This window comes from Ranitomeya imitator, chromosome 2 (assembly GCF_032444005.1).
Source record: "Ranitomeya imitator isolate aRanImi1 chromosome 2, aRanImi1.pri, whole genome shotgun sequence".
Taxonomy (NCBI): domain Eukaryota; kingdom Metazoa; phylum Chordata; class Amphibia; order Anura; family Dendrobatidae; genus Ranitomeya; species Ranitomeya imitator.
In genome coordinates this window covers 348,305,875-348,331,507 of record NC_091283.1, presented here as the reverse complement: position 1 = coordinate 348,331,507, position 25,633 = coordinate 348,305,875, and the positions used below count along the sequence as shown (strand labels likewise).

The following is a 25,633-nucleotide window of genomic DNA, read 5'->3' as shown; positions in this document are numbered from 1 at the left end:
TTACAACACCATTTTTTTTTAGGGACCACGTCTCATTTGAAGTCATTTTGAGGGGTCTATATGATAGAAAATGCCCAAGTGTGACACCATTCTAAAAACTGCACCCCTCAAGGTGCTCAAAACCACATTCAAGAAGTTTATTAACCCTTCAGGTGTTTAATAGGAATTTTTGGAATGTTTAAATAAAAATGAACATTTAACTTTTTTACACAAAAAATTTACTTCAGCTCCAATTTGTTTTATTTTACCAAGGGTAACAGGAGAAATTGGACCCAAAAAGTTGTTGTCCAATTTGTCCTGAGTACGCTGATACCCCATATGTGGCAGTAAACCACTGTTTGGGCGCATGGGAGAGCTCGGAAGGGAAGGAGCGCTATTTGACTTTTCAATGCAAAATTGACAGGAATTGAGATGGGACGCCATGTTGCGTTTGGAGAGCCACTGATGTGCCTAAACATTGAAACCCCCCACAAGTGACACCATTTTGGAAAGTAGACCCCCTAAGGAACTTATCTGGATGTGTGGTGAGCACTTTGACCCACCAAGTGCTTCACAGAAGTTTATAATGCAGAACCGTAAAAATAAAAAATCATATTTTTTCACAAAAATTATATTTTTGCCCCCAATTTTTTATTTTTCCAAGGGTAAGAGAAGAAATTGGACCTCAAAAGTTGTTGTCCAATTTGTCCTGAGTACGCTGATACCCCATATGTGGCAGTAAACCACTGTTTGGGCGCATGGGAGAGCTCGGAAGGGAAGGAGCGCAGTTTGACTTTTCAATGCAAAATTGACAGAAATTGAGATGGGACGCCATGTTGCGTTTGGAGAGCCACTGATGTGCCTAAACATTGAAACCCCCCACAAGTGACACCATTTTGGAAAGTAGACCCCCTAAGGAACTTATCTAGAGGTGTGGTGAGCACTTTGACCCACCAAGTGCTTCACAGAAGTTTATAATGCAGAACCGTAAAAATAAAAAATCATATTTTTTCACAAAAATTATATTTTTGCCCCCAATTTTTTATTTTTCCAAGGGTAAGAAAAGAAATTGGACCTCAAAAGTTGTTGTCCAATTTGTCCCGAGTACGCTGATACCCCATATGTGGCAGTAAACCACTGTTTGGGCGCATGGGAGAGCTCGGAAGGGAAGGAGCGCCGTTTGACTTTTCAATGCAAAATTGACAGGAATTGAGATGGGACGCCATGTTGCGTTTGGAGAGCCACTGATGTGCCTAAACATTGAAACCCCCCACAAGTGACACCATTTTGGAAAGTAGACCCCCTAAGGAACTTATCTGGATGTGTGGTGAGCACTTTGACCCACCAAGGGCTTCACAGAAGTTTATAATGCAGAGCCATAAAAATAAAACAAAATTTTTTTCCCACAAAAATTATTTTTTAGCCCCCAGTTTTGTATTTTCCCTAGGGTAACAGGAGAAATTGGACCCCAAAAGTTGTTGTCCAATTTGTCCTGAGTACGCTGATACCCCATATGTGGGGGGGAACCACCGTTTGGGCGCATGGGAGGGTTCGGAAGGGAAGGAGCGCCATTTGGAATGCAGACTTAGATGGAATGGTCTGCAGGCGTCACATTGCGTTTGCAGAGCCCCTAATGTACCTAAACAGTAGAAACCCCCCACAAGTGACACCATTTTGGAAAGTAGACCCCCTAAGGAACTCATCTTGATGTGTTGTGAGAGCTTTGAACCCCCAAGTATTTCACTACAGTTTATAACGCAGACCCATGCAAATAAAAAATATTTTTTTTCCACAAAAATTATATTTTAGCCCCCAGTTTTGTATTTTTCCAAGGTTAGCAGGAGAAATTGGACCCTAAATGTTGTTGTCCAATTTGTCCTGAGTACGCTGATACCCGATATGTGGGGGGGAACCACTGTTTGGGCGCATGGGAGGGCTCGGAAGGGAAGGAGCATCATTTGGAATGCAGACTTAGATGGATTGGTCTGCAGGCGTCACATTGCGTTTGCAGAGCCCCTAATGTACCTAAACAGTAGAAACCCCCCACAAGTGACCCCATATTGGAAACTAGACCCCTCAATGAACTTATCTAGATGTGTTGTGAGAACTTTGAACCCCCAAGTGTTTCACTACAGTTTATAACGCAGAGCCGTGAAAATAAAAAATCTTTTTGTTTTCCCACAAAAATTATTTTTTAGCCCCCAGTTTTGTATTTTCCCAAGGGTAACAGGAGAAATTGGTCCACAAAAGTTGTTGTCCAATTTGTCCTGAGTACGCTGATACCCCATATGTTGGGGTAAACCCCTGTTTGGGCACACAGGAGAGCTCGGAAGGGAAGGAGCACTGTTTTACTTTTTCAACGCAGAATTGGCTGGAATTGAGATCGGACGCCATGTCGTGTTTGGAGAGCCCCTGATGTGCCGAAACAGTGGAAACCCCCCAATTATAACTGAAACCCTAATCTAAACACACCCCTAACCCTAATTCCAACGGTAACCCTAACCACACCTCTAACCTTGACACACCCCTAACCCTAATCCCAACCCTATTCCCAACTGTAAATGTAATCTAAACCCTAACCCTAACTTTAGCCCCAACCCTAACTGTAGCCCCAACCCTAACCCTAACCCTAGCCCTAACCCTAGCCCTAACCCTAGCCCTAACCCTAACCCTAGCCCTAACCCTAGCCCTAACCCTAGCCCTAACCCTAACCCTAGCCCTAGCCCTAACCCTAGCCCTAACCCTAGCCCTAACCCTAGCCCTAACCCTAGCCCTAACCCTAGCCCTAACCCTAACCCTAGCCCTAACCCTAGCCCTAACCCTAACCCTAACCCTAGCACTAACCCTAGCCCTAACCCTAGCCCTAACCCTAGCCCTAATGGGAAAATGGAAATAAATACATTTTTTTTTATTTTTCCCTAACTAAGGGGGTGATGAAGGGGGGTTTGATTTACTTTTATAGCGAGTTTTTTAGCGGATTTTTATGATTGGCAGCCGTCACACACTGAAAGACCCTTTTTATTGCAAAAAATATTTTTTGCAATACCACATTTTGAGAGCTATAATTTTTCCATATTTTGGTCCACAGAGTCATGTGAGGTCTTGTTTTTTGCGGGACGAGTTGACGTTTTTATTGAAAACATTTTTGGGCACGTGACATTTTTTTATCGCTTTTTATTCCGATTTTTGTGAGGAAGAATGACCAAAAGCCAGCTATTCATGAATTTCTATTGGGGGAGGCGTTTATACCGTTCCGCGTTTGGTAAAATTGATAAATCAGTTTTATTCTTCGGGTCAGTACGATTACAGCGATACCTCATTTATATCATTTTTTTATGGTTTGGTGCTTTTATACGATAAAAACTATTTTACAGAAAAAATAATTATTTTTGCATCGCTTTATTCTCAGGACTATAACTTTTTTATTTTTTTGCTGATGATGCTGTATGGCAGCTCTTTTTTTGCGGGACAATATGACGCTTTCAGCGGTACCATGGTTATTTATATCTGTCCTTTTGATCGCGTGTTATTCCACTTTTTGTTCGGCGGTATGATAATAAAGCGTTGTTTTTTGCCTCGTTTTTTTTTTTTTTTTCTTACGGTGTTTACTGAAGGGGTTAACTAGTGGGACAGTTTTATAGGTCGGGTCGTTACGGACGCGGCGATACTAAATATGTGTACTTTTATTGGTTTTTTTTTTTTATTTAGATGAAGAAATGTATTTATGGGAATAATATTTTTTTTTTTTTTTCATTATTTTGGAATATTTTTTTTTATTTTTTTTACACATTTGGAAAATTTTTTTTTAACTTTTTTACTTTGTCCCAGGGGGGGACATCACAGATCAGTGATCTGACAGTTTGCACAGCACTCTGTCAGATCACTGATCTGATAGGAGTGCAGGCTGCTTCACAGTGCCTGCTCTGAGCAGGCTCTGTGAAGCCACCTCCCTCCCTGCAGGACCCGGATCCGCGGCCATCTTGGATCCGGGGCTCGAGCAGGGAGGGAGGTGAGGAGACCCTCGCAGCAACGCGATCACATCGCGTTGCTGCGGGGGGCTCAGGGAAGCCCGCAGGGAGCCCCCTCCCTGCGCGGTGCTTCCCTGCACCGCCGGCACATCGCGATCATCTTTGATCGCGGTGTGCCAGGGGTTAATGTGCCGGGGGCGGTCTGTGACCGCTCCTGGCACATAGTGCCGGATGTCAGCTGCGATAAGCAGCTGACACCCGGCCGCGATCGGCCGCGCTCCCCCCGTGAGCGCGGCCGATCGGCTATGACGTACTATCCCGTCCAGGGTCAGATAAGCCCAGGGCACCTCGACGGGATAGTACGTCTAAGGTCACAGAGGGGTTAAGGGTGAAATAGCCGAGATATGCAAAATATACCTGCTGATTAAAAAGATAGGTGTTATGTAAATGTGATTATTAAAATATGATGGACAAAATATTGTGTGACTATAAAACGATGAAATGGACAATCCCATATTGAATAAAATTAAAAATGCCCATATTTGTAAAAATATACAATATATCTGTATAAAAATTTATATAAAAAAAGGAGTGATCAATAAAAATGTGTCCCTGAACGGGATAGTAGATAAAAACAATTATTATTCTACCGCATAAATCATGCGAAAATAGTAAAAGTGGACCCAACTAAAGAATAGGTCAAAATACATATACTTTATTAGAATAAAATTAAACACATGATACCAAAAAGTACCTCTAGTGTGAGGGACGGGAAGGATTAAGACCTACCATATATACTCAAGTATAAGCTGACCCGAGTATAAGCCGAAACCACTAATTTTGCCACAAAAACTGAAAACTTATTGACTCGAGTATAAACCTAGGGTGGGAAATGCAGCAGCTACTGGTAAACTTCAAAAATAAAAATAGATACCAATAAAAGTAAAATTGATTGAGACATCAGTGGGTTAAGTGTTCTTGAATATCCATATCCATTTAATGCTCCATAAAGTTCATGATAGGCCCCATAAGACGCTCCATTGAATATTATGCCCCATATAATGCTGCACAAAGATTGATGGTCCCATAAGATGCTCAATAGATGATGCCCCATATAATGCTGCACAAACGTTGATAGCCTCTTAAGATGCTCCATAGTTTATGCCCCATATAATGCTGCACAAACGTTGATAGCCTCTTAAGATGCTCCATAGTTTATGCCCCATATAATGCTGCACAAACGTTGATAGCCTCTTAAGATGCTCCATAGTTTATGACCCATATAATGCTGCACAAAGATTGATGGCCCCATAAGATGCTCCATAGATTATGTCCCATATAATGCTGCACAAAGGTTGATGTCCCCATAAGGTGCGCCATAGATTATGCCCCATATAATGCTGCACAAAGGTTGATGGCCCCATAAGATGCTCCATAGCATATTATGCCACATATGCTGCTGCTGAGATGAAAAAAAAATGACATACTCACCTCTCGTCACTCAGGCACTTGTGATATTGTCCCCGTTCCACTGCCATGCGCCGCTGTGTCTTCTGTCTCTGCAGTGACTGTTCAGGCAGAGGGCACGCACTAACCACGTCATCACGCCCTCTGACCTAAACCTCACAGCCAGAGGAGGCAGAAGACTGAGCCCGGCGGTGGAACGGGGACAGGTGAATATGGCAATGCTCACCCTCCCCCGTTATACTCACCTGCTCCCTGCGCGGTCCCTGCTTCTCCGATGCGATGGTCTCCAGGCACCGACAGCTTGTTGCTGTGTTCAGTGGTCACTGGTACCGCTCATTAAAGTAATGAATATGCGCCCCACCCCTATGGGAGTGGAGTCACGTCCATATTCATTACTTTAATGAGCGGTACCACGTGACCGCTGAACACAGGAAGAGCTGCCGGAGTCCATCGCATTGCATCGGAGAAGCAGGGACCACGCCGGGAGCAGGTGAGTACGATGTGACAGCCGCACTTCCCCTCCGCCGTTGACCCCCTGGGAATGACTCGAGTATAAGCTGAGAGGGGCACTTTCAGCCTAAAAAAATGGGCTGGAAATCTCGGCTTATACTCATGTAAATACTGTAATTTACATTAATAAAACATACACTTGTAAGATTACATACAGTGGGTATGGAAAGTATTCAGACTCCTTTAAATTTTTCACTCTTTGTTTCATTGGAGCCATTTATTAAATTCAAAAAAGTTAATTTTTTATCATTAATGTACACTCTGCACCCCATCTGGACTGAAAAAAAAACAGAAATGTAGTAATTTTTGCAACTTTATTTAAAAAGAAAAACTGAAATATCACATGGTCGTAAGTAGTGTTGAGCATTCCGATACTGCAATATCGGGTATCGACCGATATTCGCTGTATCGGAGTTCCGATACTGAGTTCCGATACTTTTAGAATATCGAATACCGGAATCGGAAGTTCCCATATTGCAATGAGCCAGTTTGATTTTATTCAGCCAATGAGGATCCTAAGAAGTGTGGGCACATCCTGTTAGGCATGTTAGCCATGTTAACTAATGGCATGGCTGTGATTGGCTGCTGAAATTATGTCATGATGCACTATAATGGAGTGTGGGCGGTGCGTGGGCGGAGACTGCGTGTCTGTGTGTGACCGTCGTGAGTCTGTGTGGGCCTGCCGGGGTCTGTGCGGGCCTTCCGGTGGTCTGTGCGGGCTGCCGGGGGTCTGTGCGTGCCTGTTAGGGGTCTTTGTGTGTGTGTGCAAGCATCGTCCGATGGGACTACAACATACATACTACATACAGTACATTCATACATTACATACATATAGACATACAGTACATATAACATAGAGTATATACTCACCATCACTTGTCACTTTGATCCCCGAAGCCAGTGTCACCTGCAAAAAATATTAAAATAACAAACAAACAATATACTCCGTGATCCACAGAAATCCACGAGTGTCCCACGACGATCTCCCGTGGAGAGCAGCAGCATCAGCTGATGCGACCGCTCTCTAGGGGCTCCAGGAATACAATGACGGGAGGAAGGTATCCTTCTGCACTGTATTCCTCCGCCACTGTAAAAAATAGTCCCTAGTCTCACTTTTGGCATTGCTGTGTGAGAAAGTTCCCACGCAGCAAATGCCATAAAGTGAGACCAGTGAACTACAGTAACCTCTCAGTGATACACTGCAGGAGCCATTGTCTCCTGTCAGTGTGTCACTGGAGGTCCTATAGAGCAGTGACATCACCCGATGTCACTGTTCTATAGGGGAGATCGTCGTGGGACACTCGTGATTAATTGGACTGCGTTGGACAGGGAGTATACGGTTTATGATTTTACGTTTTTTGCAGCCGCTGAACTATGGTAAGTATGGTTAAATTAAGAATAATAAAATACTTTTTTCTGGCAGTGTCTTTATTTTGTTTTTAACTCTCACTACTCTAGGATTAATAATGGATAGGCGTCTTATTGACACCTCTCCATTATTAACCCGGCTTAATGTCACCTTACAATAGCAAGGTGACATTAACCCCATATTACCCCATATCCCACCGCTACTCGGGAGTGGGAAGAGAGGGGCTAAGTGACAGAATTGGCACATCTTACAGATGCGCCATTTCTGGGGCGGCTGCGGGTTGGTATTTGTAGCCGGGGGGGGGGGGGAGGGCAATATCCATGGCCCCTCTCTAGGCTATGAATATCAGCCCGCAGCTGCTTGTGTAGACTTTCTGGCTATAAAATATAGGGGGACCCCATGTCATCGGCTTATCTATGAATCTATAGATACATAGATGTTTCTATCCATACATCTATCTGGCTAATTTCACACATCAGGTTTTTGCCGTCAGGCACAATCTGGCGAGTTTTGAAAAAAAAGATCCGTTTTTTTCTGCTGGATCCGTTTTTTCTCATAGAGTTGTATTAGCACCGGATTGTGCCTGATGGCCACGTGTTTCATCCGTTTTTTGCCGGATCTGTCAACAAGCTGTTTCCGCCGGACGAAAAACACATACAGTGGCGGCAGAACCTCAGTCTCTCTTTCAGATAACACATTTTCAAAGTCCTTCAGGTACTCCGGAATACCTTCCAGACCAACAGACAACACAGATACAGACTTCAAGGACTTAGACAAGGACACAGATTTACAACATTGGTAAACACAGTGAGACCCCCATTGAACAATTTCCGCAGTAACCCAGTTAATAACAGGGTTATGATGCTGTAACCAAGGTGTCAGGAACATGAGGTATTTGATTGTCCGGGATCACGCACACTGAGCTCTGCTACATCCCTTGAAGCTGAGCAGACACACGCTGTAAGCCATCCCGACCCCACCCTCTTCTCACACTCCCTGATGCTGTGGTTGTAATTCAAAACCCTTTCTATAATCACTGAAGTTTTATTGCTTTACGCTGCAGAGCAGTCTCCCTAAAACTACTCATACCCCCTCCCACATGGTACTAGTTGAAACTGGTGTAGCCACCGTGAGATTCTTTGTTCCATTAAAGTGACATTCTGGCAACGATTCGGCCTAGAGATATAAGAATTATATCCATCGATAGATCTATCACTCATTGAAACCGCTAGCAGCTAAACGCAACGAGTGCAAAACGTGGATTTCTCCTTAAGCGGTTCATGTAAGTACACCGTGCTTACACTTTAAAGAATCACCCCGACGTGGTGCACCTTGAGAACCTGGTGTATTTCATATATGAGTTTCATACAGCGAGATATGCATAAAAATAATTTTCATATTCTAAGTAAAGGGGAGGTGTCAGCCTCTAAGTGATGTCACCATAGGTGGGAGTGTCTAGGTTTTGGGCTAGGAATAACTTAGTGAGAGAGCATTTTTGCAGCGTCTTTGTCCGGAGTCTAGTTGAGATACAGATTCGTGGCATGCATCTTGATGTATCCCTTCCTCCACAGCACATGGCCAGTCATGAGATAAGATGACATAATGCTATGAAAGTGTATTTCCACGTTTAATTGCTTTTTTATTTGTAATTGTATTGTACATATGATTTGTCTCCTTTATAATATCTTTTTATACTTTGTAAACACTGCCTACCTTTTTTTGGAGTAAAATATAAAATTACTAGCTTGTCTCTCCATGCTCTAAAAGAATCGTCGCGTCCTCTGAGGTGAATTACGCTACTGATTTGGGTTGGCTCCGGACCCGTCAATACTTTGAAAATCGGAGCTGGTAGCAGCATACTTTGTTCTGTGCATTTGGGAGGCTTTGTAGCGACGGCGGCATTGATAATTATTGTTCCTGCCCGAGTGGGAGTAGTTACATCACCCTTGCTGCAGCGTGCCCAATAGTCAGTACATAGCAGGCAGCCTTTCTGGCGCCTAATTACCATAGGTGCAGTACCCCGACTGACTTGAGGGTAAGGGGGCGCCAGAGGCTGCAAGTTCCAAACCGGAACTGGGAAGTGGAATATAGATAAATCCCCTTCAGAAGGAACCAGGGGTAACCAAGCAACCCTGGTTTGTGACAAATTGGTGTGAGTGGTGGAGATGATAAAGGTATCTTCCCCGTGAACCGTGACAGATTGCTGGGATCCCGGTGAGATCCGAGACACAAGGCAATTCCAAAACTGACCCACTATTTTCCCATTTTGATGCCAAGTGTGGTGCCCAGAACCCATTTGGGCCAGGCTGAAGGGACGAGGGTTTGATGCAGGGAATCGCTATCTGTGTATTTAAGGCTATGTGCACACGTCAGGATTTCTTGCAGAAATTTCCTGAACAAAACTGGACATTTTCTGCAAGAAATCCGCATTCGGATTTTTCCCGTTTTTTTTTTTTTTTTTTGCATATTTCTCGCAGTTTTTTGCGGACTTTTTGCATTTTTTCCGGAGGTTCTGGGATGCAATAATATAGTGAGAAATCCACAAAAAATCTGCAAAATTAATGAACATGCTGCGTTTTTTTTTCTGCAATGCGTTTTTTTCGCAGAAAAAAACGCAGCATATGCACAAATATTGCGGAATGCATTCTAAATGATGGGATGCATATGTATGCATATTTTAAACAGTTTTATCGCATTTTTATAGCGAAAAAACGCGAAAAATACGCAACGTATGCACACAGCCTAAGTGTCAGATCAGTGGCCCAAAGTCATTTAACCCCATAAGGACATCAGTTACTTATTCAAATCTGTGAAAATCAGCTGTTTGCCCACGTTGATGCCAGTTCTGATGCCCAGAACCCATTTGGGCCAGGCTGGATGGACCTGTTTTTGATGTGGGGCTCCCTGTTCTATATGTATGCACTGTGGTATCTGGCCCAAAGGCATTTAACCCCTTAAAACATCAGTTACTTATTCAAATCTGTGAAAATTGGCTGTTTGCCCACTTTGATGGCAGTTCTGGTGCCCAGAACCCTTTTGGGCCAGGCTGGAGGGACCTGGTTTTGATGCACGGCATCGCAATCTGTGTATTTTAAGTGTCAGATCAGAGGGCCCAAAGTCATTTAACTCCTTAAAAACATAAGTTACTTATTCAAATGGCCAAAATTGAATGTCTGCCCACTTTGATGCCAGTTCTGATGCCCAGATCCGGGGCCGGACTGAGCATCGGGCACTTCTGGCAAATGCCAGAAGGGCCGGTGCCAGTAGTGGGCCGCTCGATCCCTGCACGCTCTGTCACTGGGCCGACTCAACCCCCCCCCCCCCCCCCGCCAGCGCTGCCGCATTCAACTATACCGGCGTCTATGACGCCGATACAGTTGTATGCAATGATGGAGGAGAGAGCGTCCGCTGACCCTCCCTCTCCCATCATTCCCCGCTCTGCCTCTGACACTGCGGGTGCACGGTGACGTCATATCATCGCGTACCTGCTGTGTGCCGGGCAGACTGCAGCTGCTGAGACTGGAGCAAGGAGCAGCGCGGGGCACGAGGAGAGGTGAGGATTTTATGGTTTTTTTTTTTAAATATATCAATGAGTGATAAATGGCTGCATTATAGTCTCTGGGGGGTTACATTATACTCGGGGCTACAATATATCCTGGGGGGTGGCTGCATTATACTCTGGGGGTGGCATTATTATACTATATGTGGGCTGCATTATACTGTATCAAGGACTATGGGGAATACATTATACTATATGAAGATCTATGGGGTGCATTATACTATGAGAAGTTAATTGTACTATGGCGGTGCATTATACTATATAGAGCACTGTGAGGAGTGTATTATACTATATGGAGGACTGAGCAGTGTATTTTAATATATGGAGGACTATGAGGAGTGTATTACACTATATGGAGGACTGAGGAGTGTATTATACTCTATGGAGGACTGAGGAGTGTATTATACGATATGGAGGACTGAGGAGTGTATTATACTATATGGAGGACTAAGAGGAGTATACTGTACTATATGGAGGACTGAGGAGTGTATTATACTATATGGAGGACTGTGGTGCACATTATAATATACTAGATGGTGGCCCGATTCTAACGCATCGGGTATTCTAGAATATGCATGTCCACGTAGTATATTGCCCAGCGACATAGTATACAGCGCAGAGCCACGTAGTATATTGCCCAGTCACATAGTATATTGCCCAGTTATGTAGTATATTGCCCAGTCACGTAGTATATTACCCAGCCACGTAGTATATTACGCAGCCCACGTAGTATATTGCCCAGCCACATAGTATATTGCCCAGTTACGTAGTATATTGCCCAGTCACGTAGTATATTACCCAGCCACGTAGTATATTGCACAGCCCACGTAGTATATTGCCCAGTCCACATAGTATATTGCCCAGTCACGTAGTATATTGCACAGCGACGTAGTATATGGCCCAGTCACATAGTATATTACCCAGTCATGTAGTATATTGCCCAGCCACGTAGTATATTGCCCAGCGACGTAGTATATTGCCCAGCGACGTAGTATTCAGCACAGAGCCACGTAGTATATTGCACAGCGACGTAGTATATGGCCCAGTCACATAGTATATTGCCCAGTCACGTAGTATATTGCCCAGTCACGTAGTATATTGCCCAGTTACGTAGTATATTGCCCAGTGATGTAGTATACAGCACAGAGCCACGTAGTATATTGCACAACCCACGTAGTATATTGCCCAGTCACGTAGTATATTGCCCAGCCACGTAGTATATTGCCCAGCGACGTAGTACATTGCTCAGTCACGTAGTATATTGCACAGCGACGTGGTATATTGCCCAGTCACGTAGTATATTACACAATGACGTAGTATATTGCCCAGTCACGTAGTATATTGCCAAGTGACGTATTATATTGCTCAGCCACGTAGTATATTGCCCAGCGACGTAGTATATTGCACAGTCACGTAGTATATTGCCCAGCGACGTAGTATACAGCACAGAGTATATTGCGCAGCCACGTAGTATATTGCCCAGTTACGTAGTATATTGCCCAGTTACGTAGTATATTGCCCAGTGACGTAGTATACAGCACAGAGCCACGTAGTATATTGCCCAGTCACGTAGTATATTGCCCAGCGACGTAGTATATTGCCCAGTTACGTAGTATATTGCCCAGTTATGTAGTATATTGCCCAGTGACGTAGTATACAGCACAGAGCAACGTAGTATATTGCCCAGTCACGTAGTATATTGCCCAGCGATGCCGTATACAGCACAGAGCATATTGCCCAGCCACGCAGTATATTGCCCAGTTACGTAGTGTATTGCCCAGTGACGTAGTATACAGCACAGAGCCACGTAGTATATTGCCCAGCTACGTAGTATATTGCCCAGCCACGTATGTCACAGGTTAAAAAATAAACATACTCACCTTCCGATCCGAGGGCCACTTGTAGTTCTGTTGGCAGCTTCCGGTCCCAGGGTGTGATGACGTCGCAGTCACATGACCGTGACGTCATGGCAGGTGCTTCTCACATACCATCGTTGGCACCGGAACTTGCCGCTTGCATGGAGCGGTTACCGGAGCGTGGCAAAGAGAGGGAAAGGTGGTGGAAGGTGAGTACGAGTATATAATGATTTTTTTATTTTTTTCAATTATTTTTAACATTAGATCCTTTTACTATTGACGCTGCATAGGCAGCATCAATAGTAAAAACTTGGTCACACAGGGTTAATAGCGGCGGTAACGGAGTGAGTTACCCGCGGCATAACGCGGTCCGTTACCACTGGCATTAACCATGTGTGAGCGGTCACCGGAGGGGAGTATGCGGGCGCCGGGCGCTGACTGCGGGGAGTAAGGAGCGGCCATTTTCTTCCGGACTGTGCCCGTCGCTGATTGGTCGTGGCTGTTTTGCCGCGACCAATCAGCGATTTGGATTTCCTTGACAGACAGAGGCCGCGACCAATGAATATCCGTGACAGACAAACAGACGGAAGTGACGCTTAGACAATTATATAGTAGATGGAGGACTATGGGGTGTATTATACTAAACAAGCAAAATGCTGCCTATTCATGGAGTGATTGGATTGTTTATGTGGGAACAGAAATCCTTGTTCTCAGCAGCACATCGCTCGTGTAAACTGTAGACGTGCTGCTGATTACATGATACTGTATGGGGACAGATTGATCTAATAGTGATTGGTCTGTTCCCTTCATTCTTTCTCAGTTGGTGGCCAGAGCGAAAAACCTGTGCAAAACACAGCAAATATGATTAAATAAAAAAGACTCAAGGCAAGGGATACATAAGTGCTACAGTCACTTAGTAGGACACCCAATAAAAGATAATATGTGTATATATTATGTGTATCCCAGAATGGACATAGTGAGGACAAATCGGAAAAAATATATATACAAAAACAGAGAACACACAACCGAACAAATGCCCAAAATAAAGTTCAAATAATTTTATTAATTCAAAAATATACCAATTGGTAGGGGGAAAGAAACCCCCTGACGAAGGCTGACGCCGAAACGCGCGTCGGGAACTGGCACATCCAGGAGAAGGGTAGTATTACAGGTAAAGCCTGCTCGTAGACAATTTACTTTAGCTATCAGCTGTAACATAGGATTTACTCTATGTGACACATGTCACAGTGTCTTTAATTTGTGTAGCAGTCCCCTGTACTCCTTATTTGTGTCAAAGCACATATGTAGCCGCACTAATTTTCATTTTCTTTTTCAAATATTGGGTTTTATATATTTATATATTTATATTTCTACATCTTTTACTGCAATTGCAGTCATTACATTTGCCTTATTTTGTTAAGCCTTTTGGGTCTTTTTTAAAGGTGTACCACCCATTTTGTTCATTTTTTTTTCAATTTTTCATTAGTTTAGTGCATGCATATATATATTTTTTCAATTCTGTGGTTGGCTTTATATTTATTTATTTCTATTTATATTATGCCATCTTTTTACCATTGCAGGATTGTATTTTGCCCTGTCTCCTTGTTGTTGTGCCTTTTTGTTGGTTTCTTTCCCCCTACCAATTGGTATATTTTTGAATTAATAAAATTATTTGAACTTTATTTTGGGCATTTGTTCGGTTGTTTGTTCTCTGTTTTTGTTTCTCAGTTGGTGTAAAGAGGCCGGGAAACAAGCGAAAGACTTCAGTATTGTTGATCACACTCGTTTAGCGGCCTGAGATCAGCGCATGTAAATACAGCAGAAATGCTTCGCAGGGAGACCAGGCAAGGATGACCACAGTTGTAGTTAGCACCAGGCGCCTGGGAATAGCGCTAACTCTACTGCTTTTCCCAGCCGCCAAAGCATTTAATTCTGGTATGTGTAATGATTTTTAGGGTTGATGTCAGCTGTGTAATATCAGCTGCTATCAATCCCTGGTGTAAGTAATGGAGAGGTGTCTATCAGACACCCCCACTACTAGCCCAGACCTGGAGAGACCCAGCGACTCTGAAGAGCGGTGACGGTAGTAACAATACCACTGTTCACAGTCACCAAGGTCAGCACAAGACCCGAATATCTGAAGAGCGGTGACGTTACTGATGTCACCACTCTTCAGAGTCACCGGGTCTCGTGCTGCGCAGCGGAACTAAAAGTGGCTGTAGGCAAAGTTTATGGAGCATCAGAATGAGGTTTCATAGTCTTTGGTCGTCTCAATCCCTTCATTATCTACGAGATCCAGTTATGTAGGTAAAGTAGCGGCTCTTCTTGGTACTGCATCTAAAAGCAGTAAATAGGACTGAGCTGTAATGCTGGATACAGGTGTTATTATATGTTATATATCGTGTTAGACTCCCCTCACTTCTTGTAACCTACAAGTGTACAAAGATATTATACAGTCAACAATCTTGCCTTGTGCAGGCGTGTACTACGGAGGACAGAGAATGAACTTCAATCCAATATGGCAGCCAGCGGGTAAGGAAAGGGTGAATCAAACACCCGAAAACCCCGCCCCTATGGCTGAAGATTGTTCCCTCCAAATTCAGGTGACAGAGTCCCTTTAAGCTCTGCACACCCCAACCTCTGCTACATAGTTTTGCAGAGGCCCCTGATCATGTGACCCCTGACTCCTCCCCTCCTGTGACCTCATCACAGGTCCTGTGCGCACAGAGCAGCCATATATGTGGAGTGCGGCTCTGCAGGTGGAGGTAGGTGCTGGAGCCCCGTTATTCTCTATCAGGATTAGCCGCTGGTCACAATATGTAATGTGGTGGCTGTTACTTGCAGTCCTATGTAATACCAAACATAACATGGTGATAACTCTGTGATTACAGAAAATGCAGTAGATGTTCCCTGCAGTCCTATGTAACAGCACAGATAACACAATGATAACTCCTAGCACAGATAATATAGTGGATATCACTTGCAGTCCTATGTAACAGTGACACCTCTTAGAGTACAGATAATGCACTGAGGGCCCTGTATGTGGGAACAGTATTGATAGGTCACGGTATGGTGAGGCACTTCCTCGCTGGGGGACACTAGATTGAACAGAACGTCATTTCTCCCTCTTCTCCATTGTCTATGTCCATAGTGTAATTCACAGAGAAGGGAACGGCAATCCTAAAACGGTGCCGGCGTCCGGAAGAGGAAATCGCCAATAGTATAGAAATCCTTCAGGCACGATAGGTAATTTGAAAATTTAAATTTGTGTTTTTTTATTGAAACAGACACACTTGGCATTAACGTTAGAACCAACGTTTCTGCCTTCTTTGGCTTTGTTCGCAATTATCTAAATAAAACATAAGAGAGTCTGTTCATCATAAGACATTAACAAAAAAGAGATTCCCATACAATAATATTAGGGGACATTATAATATAAAGTAAAACAGGAGCGCGTATAACGGAAGATTTCCAATGCTCAAGTGAAAAAGCGGGGAACAAAAGAATTGAGGAAACGTATCAACATATGTGATAATGTGTCTATATAGCTGACTGAATATTCGCAAACATTCTTGTTCTATAATAAGAAATAGTCTGAGATTATACTCAGTGGAGACATAATTAGTGATGAGCGAGTGTACTCGTTACTCGGGTTTCCCTGAGCACGCTTGGGTGGTCTCCGAGTATTTGTTAGTGCTCGGAGATGTCGTTTTCGTCGCCGCAGCTGAATGATTTGCTAGACAGCCTGAATACACGTGGGACTGCCTGTTTGTTAGGGGATTCCCACATGTATTCAGCCTGTCTAGCTGCCACAAATCATGCAGCTGCGGCAACGAAAACGAAATCTCTGAGCACGCCGAAATACTCGGAGATGACACAAGCAACAAGTATACTCGCTCATCGCTAGACATAATCCATAATTTCACAATGCGGCTGTGGAACTATATATGTAATACAAAGGTATATCAATAGGAAAAGGCCATACGGGTATCGGTTTCCAAAACAAAGGCCACATAATTATAGATCATCCATAAATACAACAGTATAAGCCAAAAAAGGAATATGGACCACAGAGCAATAGATTTAAAATGTTTTAATTTTCATTGAAAAATATAGATAAAATGGGTTCCTCTTCCATGTCGTTACCTGAGGTTGTTTTGATTAATGGCATTTTGACTTCATTATTAGCATAATACTTCTGTGTTTTCTATTTGTTGTGTCATCACAGCAGCCATGGTATGTTCTGTTTTTTGATATGGCAGTGATCCTCCTTTGAGATAGGCTCCTTACTTATTTACTATCTTGATTATTGAATTGCACTTGTCACTTTATACACTATAATTGGAGTCCTTATGTACTGTATATTTGCACTTTTTACTGCCTTATCATTTCTATTCAGTAGCATAGCTATGGGGGGTGCAGAAGGGGCCATTGACCCGGAGCTCAGAGGGGGTCCACCCGGAGCTACGCTACTGCGCGCGCCGATACAATTGCCTTCTGCGGCAGAGCAGGGAGAATCAATCTCCCTGCTCTGCCGTCAGCTATGGCGCTTCTGAGCATGCCGGGTGGGGGGGGGTGGGGCTGATGCCAGTAGTGGGCCCCTCGCCCGTTACCGCAATGATGAGGGAAGGAGCGCTGCGCTCCTCTCATCATCCCCCTGTCAGCGTCTGGCATCACTGGCGCTGACAGTGGGCGCTATGACGTCACCACCTGGCGCCCGCTGTCAGAAGATGAGCGGGAGTTCGGAGCAGCTCCGGAACAAGGAGGAAGAGAGGTGAGTATTTATTTTTTTTATGGGGGCTGCCTTATACTTCAGGATCTGCCTATAGGGGGGCTGCCTTATACTTCAGGATCTGACTATAGGGGGCTGCCTTATACTTCAGGATCTGCCTATAGGGGGGCTGCCTTATACTACACGATCTGTCTATGGGGTGCTGTCTTATACTACAGGGTCTTCCTATGGGGATGCTGTCTTGTGCTATAGAGTAGGCCTATGGGGAGTGCATTATACTATATGGAGTCCTATGGGGAGTGCATTATACTATATGGAGTCCTATGGGGAGTGCATTATACTATATGGAGGCTTATGGGGAGTGCATTATACTATATAGAGACTTATGGGAGTGCATTATACTATATTTAGGATGATCTGGTGCATTATACTATATGGCGGCCATCTAGTGGGCCATCATACAGTTTAGAGATTACAGTGAAGGGGCCATCATACAATGTTGGAGCCATCAGTTTGGGGTCTACTAAGGGGTCAGTATACTGTGTGGATGGTACTATACAGTAAGGGGGCATTATACTGTATAAGGGTGCTGTACAGGGGGGAGACCCGGGACATTATTAAATGTAAAGTGGGCACTTCGTGTTATAGGGGATCTCAGGTTACTGTGACTATCAAAGGGGCACACATGGCAATATTACTTTCTAGGGAGCAAAATATGGGCACTGTTCTCTAGGGCACTTGCACCCGGCATTACTATATTATAGAGGGGTGCTTTAGAATTTAGAAGGCACAGAGAACCACACAGCAGGTGCAGTAATAGGAACACATACGGCAGCAGCGGCTCAGTATTGGGGTATCAGGTGCAGTAATAGGGACACATATAGCAGCAGCAGCTCAGAATTGGGGTATCAGCAGGATGAGGGGTTTGTGCAGGTTGGGAATAGATGGTGATGGCTGGAATATGAGAAGTGAAATGTGTCTTTGTTGTATTCTCTGCAGCCGGGTCCTGGCAGGAAGAAGTTGTCATGTCGGTCTGGGCTATATCCATGTTGGTCGTTATATAGAGATTATCTTCAGTAACAGCGCAGCCATCTGCTGAGGTTCTCCTCCACTATTAGGGTGCGTCACCCAGTTGTAATGAAGGTTACCTGGTTAGGGGCCCACTCAGAAGCTTCACCCCCCCACCCCCCGAACCAAAACCCTAGCTATGCCTCTGTTTCTATTGTTATTATTTGATGTGCTGTTTTTTCAAATTTCTTTGTTTCATTGAGACAGACAAAATCATGTATTTTTAAAGTCTACCAATACTTTTTGGATATACGTAAACAACTGTTTTGGACGTGGCACTTAGGTGTCACTGCCCCTTAATTTTACTTTTTGTACCACTATTTTTCAGTTTTTTTTAATGCATGTTATCTATATTTTTCAATAAAAATTGAAACATTTTAATTCTATTGCTCTGTGGTCCATATTCGTTTTTTGGGTCATACGGGTATCAGGTATCAAAGGGAAAGAGAAAACCACGCGGCTTGTTGATAGTCTGCTGCCGCACAGCTGATTTTTTTGAGCCACTTTCCTGCCGCCTACTCAAACTGACCCCTGCAGAGACACACACATACCACAACCCCGCTTGCTATGCACAGGCTCCTGATGTTCATGTGATATAGGTAATATTATACTATTCACGTCTTCTTTGTGATGCCTTTCATTTATTCCTATGTACAGTGGGTAAGCAAAGTAATAATAATAATAATAATTTTATTTATATAGTGCCAACATATTGCGCAGCACTTTACATTATAGAGGGGACTTGTACAAACAATAGACATTACAGCATAACAGAAATCACAGTTCAAAACAGATACCAAGAGGAATGAGGGCCCTGCTCGCAAGCTTACAAACTATGAGGAAAAGGGGAGACACGAGAGGTGGATGGTAACAATTGCTTTAGTTATTCGGACCGGCCATAGTGTAAGGCTCGGGTGTTCATGTAAAGCTGCATGAACCAGTTAACTGCCTAAGTATGTAGCAGTACAGACACAGAGGGCTATTAACTGCATAAAGTATATGAGAACATGATGCGAGGAACCTGATTATGGTTTTTGAATGGGCCACACAGGAATCGTTAGGTTAATGCGTTGAGGCGGTATGCCAATCTGAACAAATGAGTTTTTAGGGCACGCTTAAAACTGTGGGGATTAATTATATGAACCTGGGTAGTGCATTCCAAAGAATCAGCACAGCACGTGAAAAGTCTTGAAGACGGGAGTGGGAGGTTCTGATTATTGAGGATGCTAACCTCAGGTCATTAGCAGAGCGGAGGGCACGGGTAGGATGGTAGGCTGAGACCAGAGAGGAGATGTAAAATCCCACTACAATCCATTTAAGTTTGTGGGTGTAACATGAAAAAATTTGAAAAATTTCACGGAGTACAAATTCTTTTTCAAGGCTCTGTATGTACTGCTGCCTTATATATTGCTAAGGGGATAAAAACACAGAGGTTCTTTAGGTAGTTTCCCAAGCAGCAATCCGTCTGTAAAAAATGAGTATCACACAGATGCCATCTATATGCCGCCCAATTTTTTTCTAAAATCCATTAATTTGAATGGTTAAGCTTGGTCTGTAAACTGGCCCCAAGTAGAACAAGTGTTACTCTTTTTTTATGTAAATAGGGCATATCTAAAGTGCTCTGGGCCTCAGAGTAACTTTTGGGCCTGCGTGCTATACATATCAGCATGTGTTCTGCTGCCAGTGATTGAATATAAAGTTTCTAGCAATTGTGTTATTACATGGGATTCTTTATGATGATACTTATCGGCTCATCTTCTTCCATTTCAGGTATTTACAATAACAGACCCTCTCAGTGGAGATCTTCGAGATTTTTCCTGATTGACCCATCAAAGATGGAAAGGAAAAGTGACAAGATGGCGGAGAGGATATTACACATTACCCTAGAAATCCTCTCCCAGCTTTGGAGGGAGGTGAGAGATTATGATGACGTCACATTTAGGGATCAGCGAATCCTAACTGTAAAGTTTGGGGTTTGTACCAGACACCTTGTGTCCGATACCGAACTTTAAACACAGACTTTTTCCCGGAACTTTATTAAGCATTGAAACCCGAACAGAAAAAACAAGTTTGGTGAGAGGCTGCAGCGCAGCCAATAAACAAGCTTTTAGGCTGTAGGCATTTCCGGAGCCATCATAGCCATGCAAAGTGCTATTAAAGCAGCCGTTAGCCTCCCCAACATGTTTCGCCATATGGCGTCATCAGGGGAAAGAGGCTATAGTGATGTGTTAGGAAATAAGAACTGTGATATGAAATAGTTACAATTGGAAAGACAGTATGAATCTGAATTCACAGCAGCTTAGGAGGATGATATATAGCAAGATAGAATACAGTAAGAGGATTTAAAGCTAAGATAATTCCGAATCTGAACATGCTAATTATGTTTGAGTATATGCTAGGGGTCAGCTGCTTTACATACAGCAGGTGTGCATTGAAATGATTTGATTAAAGTATAAGCACCCTACTCATGTGACTACATAGCATCAGGCAGGTCAACACAGGAGTAAGGCCGAGGCCTTGTGAACACCAGGCACCTGACATACTAGATGTGTAAACATACTAATGGATCTCTCTCCCGTCCTCAATATATATAGTGGGACTAATATTTGTTTAGACCCCCAAAGGAAGCACAAGCACTTGGATGGCTAAAAGTGCCTCCAGTTCCTTCGCATTATTATCACGCTGACACTGTTTGTGATTAGAGAAAGGGTCCCTGAACAGTCATTGGGCCCTAACTATCCCTGGTTCCAAAGGTACCACTAAAGGTGAGGAGGTGTGGGCCACCAACCTTACTGTTCTCCTGTTAATTCCTAAGCTGTACTTGGGACAGAAATGAGAAATGCTAGTGTATCAACATTTAAGACAGACAGGGATAGCAAGAAGCAACAAACATACAAAGGTAGAGAGGTATATAAGGAAAGAGAGGAATGTACCAATCAAATGGGAATATGATAATGAGGAAAGCATACACCCAAAAACAGCACGCAACAATATCTATTAATAACAACAATCTCCAATTCAGCACAGCGTCTCCTAGGAAGCTGAGCTTTCACTGGCAAGGAACAGAAGGTCTGGCCAGGTTTTATAGGGAGAGGTAATGGCCAGACCAGAAGCAGCTACCCACTCACAAGCCATGGTCCTGAATGACAGCATTTCCAGATTACTGGCCTTTGAAATGCTGCCATATCGGTTGTTGGAGATGAACAATTTTAAAAAACTGATGGCGGTAGCTATCTTGCAGTACGTTGTTCCCAGCCTCCACTACTTTTCCAGGCGTGTCATCCCTGCAGTGCACTACACACGTTGCGGATCAAATTAGGCATGAACTGCGCAATGCCATCAGTGGCAAAGTCCAAATAACCACCAATATGTGTACCAGTAAGCACGGGCAGGGACCTTACATCTCCCTAACTGCCCACCAGGTAAATGTTGAGCGGCTGGGACAGATACTGAAGGCGTTCTAGAGCATGTCCTACCACTACCGAGGAGTGCTGGATATTTCTCTGTCTATGTTGCCTCTTACTCCGCTTCGATCACCGCCTCCTCATCAGGTCACAATAAGAATTGCACCACCATCTTCAGTGAAACCAGGGGAAAATGACAGCAGGCTGTTATGAAACTCATCTATTTGGGTTTGGGGGACAAATCCCACAATGAACTGGAGCTGTGGTTGGGGATCAAACAGCAGACAGATGAGTGGTTGGTGCCGGTGAAACTCAAGCCCAGCATGGTGGTCTGTGAGAATGGGAAAAATTTTGTAGCATATCTGGGCTTAGCCAGTTGGATGCACATCCCATGCCTGCTGCATGTGCTGAGCTTGATGGTGGAGGGCTTCCTGAAAAACTACCCACATATGTCAGAGCTGCTGCTGAAAGTACGAACAGTGTGTGTGAGCGTTCGGCATTCTTACCCTGCTGCTACTTTCTGGTCTGTGCTGCAGCGTCTCTTCTGCCTTCTTGTGCGACATACCAACTAGATGGAACTCCACTTTGCATATGCTGGAGAGACTGTGCAAGCAGCAGCAGTCAGTAGGGGAGTTTCATCTGCAGTACGTACGGCTGAGTCACTCTGCAGAACAACACTTCACCACCAATGTGTGGACCTCCATGTGGGACATGTGTGTCATGTTGCACTGCTTTGAATACTCCACCAATATGACACCATTATCAGCGTTACTATACCACTTCTATGACTCCTGGAAAAAATACTATTTATTTAAGTGATAATGTATAGGTGGTGGCACAGGAGGAAGAGGAGCAGTGCCAATTCACACTGCTATCAGACCTGTCGTCCCCACATAGCTCGGAGGGTGGATTACTGTACCAATAGTGGCTAGGTACACAACTGTCCAGCCAGGGGACAGTTTGGGAAAATAAGGAGGAGGAACTGTGTTCACAGCAGGGTGGCACTGAAAGCAGCTCATAGGCATCACTGAAGTGTGTTTGGGGGGAAACAGTGGACCCAGACGATACACCTCTTAACGTGGACAGCTTGCTGTTGCCTCTGGGCATCCTGGCACACATGAGCGAATGCATGCTGCTGTGCCTGTGCAAAGACTACCGAGTTGCACGTATTGTTATCAGTGCTGATTACCGGGTGGCCACCCTGCTCGATTCCAGCTACAAGGATAACATACCATAATTACTTCCGTAAATGGAGAGGGATCGCAAAATGCATGAATTCAACCGCACGCTTGTAGAGAAACTGCTGACTGCTTTCCCACCTGATAGCGCGGGCTCATTGAAAGAACAAGGCTGAAGCGAAGGAGGAAGTCGCCATCGTAGCTCGGGCACTGCCACCACCTCGGAAGGCAGGGTTAGCATGGCCAAAATGTGGAAAAACTTTCTCTGCATGCACCACCATCTGATATGGTGCATATTAGCAGGAGGCTACATCAACATGGTGTAAGAATACATGTCCATAAGTCTCCACTTACTAACTGATGGGTCATGCCCTATTTACCTTTTGATTTCCAAATTGGACACATGGCCTGAGCCTTTATGACTTGGAGGTACTGGCCTGCCATGCAGCAAGTGTACTGTAGGAACATGTGTTTAGCATGGCAGGGTGTTTGATCACGGAAAGGTGAATCCACCTGTCCACAGACAACGTGGACATGCTCACATTTATTAAAATGAACCAGGAATGGATCCCACAGGTCTTGTCCATACCTTTGACTGACTAGACAACTGTACCAGCCGCACCCAGCCAGTGTTCTACTCTATTTGCCATTCGATTTCATTTGGGTGACTCTCCAAATAAAAAAAAACAGTGCTGACTACCTCACACGTCCATCTCTTCCACCTAGACTGCCACGTCCACCTCCTCCCCCAGTTAAACCTCCGCCCCCTGGTTAGAGATTGCTATTTTTGGAGAGTTAATTCTATGTTCTTTTAAGTCCCATAAAAAAATCCCAAGAAAAAACAAAAGAACCCTCACAAAAACAGTGTTGGATTACTCCTCGCTTGCCTCTTCCACCTACACCACAACGTCCATCTCCTCCTCTACTTCTTGAACCTACGCCTCCTCATTCTAGATTGTTAGATTTTGTTTTGCTATTTCTAGGTTCTTTTAAGTCACTTACAAAAAAAAAAAAAAAAACACGCCACGTCCACCTAGCTTTGCCCTCCACTTGGACCTCCGTCTTCTGTGTCAAGAATATATATTTTTTTAAATTATTCTATGTTATTTTAAGTAATTTCCCTATCCACATTTGTTTGCAGGGCAATAATCCTGCTCTTACCCCATTTAGCTTCCTTTTGCAGCCCTCTGGCCTTTACTATGACCATTTTACAGCACAGCAGTTTGAGCTCGGGTCCTGTTTGACTTCTATTGGGTTTGAGTTCAGGGTCAAATTCAAATACTGAACTGGACTTTGCAAACTCGAACATCAATGGTTTCACTCATCCCTAGTAGCATTGCATCATTCTTATCTATGAGATAAATAGAAGGCCAGTACTGGACAGGTGAGGACTCTGGAAATGTCTGTATTGAGTTTTTTTAATGTTTCTCTCCATAATCAGAATTACACGATAGTGAAGAAGACCTCTAGTGAGCGCTGTCAGGACCCTGTGTCTGAGGGATGGGGAAGACCCCTGAGATCAATCACATGGCCTCCACCTCGCCTCCTGATACATGAGGACATCAATGAACATAAGATACTAGAACTCACCTACAAGATGATTGAGCTGCTGACTGGAGAGGTGACACTGCTGGGAATGCTGGGATTTTATACAGTAAAATTATGAAGGGATCGCTTTATGACGGTATCATTGTATGTGTCAGATTCCTATAAGGTGTCAGGATTTTGCCATCTATTTCTCCATGGAGGAGTGGGAGTATTTAGAAGGACACAAAGATCAGTACATGGACGACATAATGAAGGTTTCCCAGCCCCTCATATCACCAGGTAATAGATGGGACTAAATACACACGGCCTATGATTATCTGTATGTAAAGAATGAATTCAGTCCCTGTATGTGTTTTCTCCAGATCTATCCAGTAAGAGGACAACACCAGAGAGATGTCCCTGTCCTCTTCTTCCACAGGATTGTAAACAAGAAGATCCCAATGTTCCTCAGGATCATCAGGTAGATGGAGAGAAGGCGAGAGTAGCAGCCGCACTCAAAAAAAGGTTTTATGTGATTCAGTTTGCAAGTAAAAGAGTTTAAAGTTTATTGAACATTCACCCCAGGAAAATATTATCACAATGAAGTGCCAAGGTAAGGTAACGTTTCAACCCAATTCCTGGGTCTTTATCAAACCTCACTTGCGGAATAGAGAGAATAAATCAGGTTTATGAAAGACAGAAGTCCCAGCCGTGCCAGAACAAACATCGTAAACCCCAGCTGGGACTTCTGTCTTCCATGAACCTGATTTATTCTCTCTATTCCGCAAGTGAGGTTTGATAAAGACCCAGGAATTGGGTCGAAATGTTACCTTACCTTGGCACTTCATTGTTATATTTTCCTGGGGTGAATGTTCAATAAACTTTAAACTCTTTTACTTAAACTGAATCACATAAAACCTTTTTCTGAGTGGGGCTGCTTCTCTCACCTGTATGACCTCTGGACTTAGTCCAGGTTCAGCCTGCACCTCATGATTATAACAGAGTGTGAGTCATTC

General features: G+C 43.9%; 1 protein-coding gene across 1 annotated transcript in view; it reads left to right on the top strand.

The window, feature by feature from the left end:
* LOC138666536 (zinc finger protein 420-like) overlaps nt 1-25,633 on the top strand; it is a 68,691-nt gene that overhangs the window by 34,381 nt on the left and 8,677 nt on the right. Inside the window, exons 8-12 of the mRNA XM_069754748.1 lie at nt 15,421-15,473; nt 20,279-20,421; nt 24,532-24,711; nt 24,794-24,917; nt 25,001-25,098. Of these exons, the coding sequence (XP_069610849.1) occupies nt 15,421-15,473; nt 20,279-20,421; nt 24,532-24,711; nt 24,794-24,917; nt 25,001-25,098 (598 nt within the window). The remainder of the gene's footprint in view (nt 1-15,420; nt 15,474-20,278; nt 20,422-24,531; nt 24,712-24,793; nt 24,918-25,000; nt 25,099-25,633) is intronic.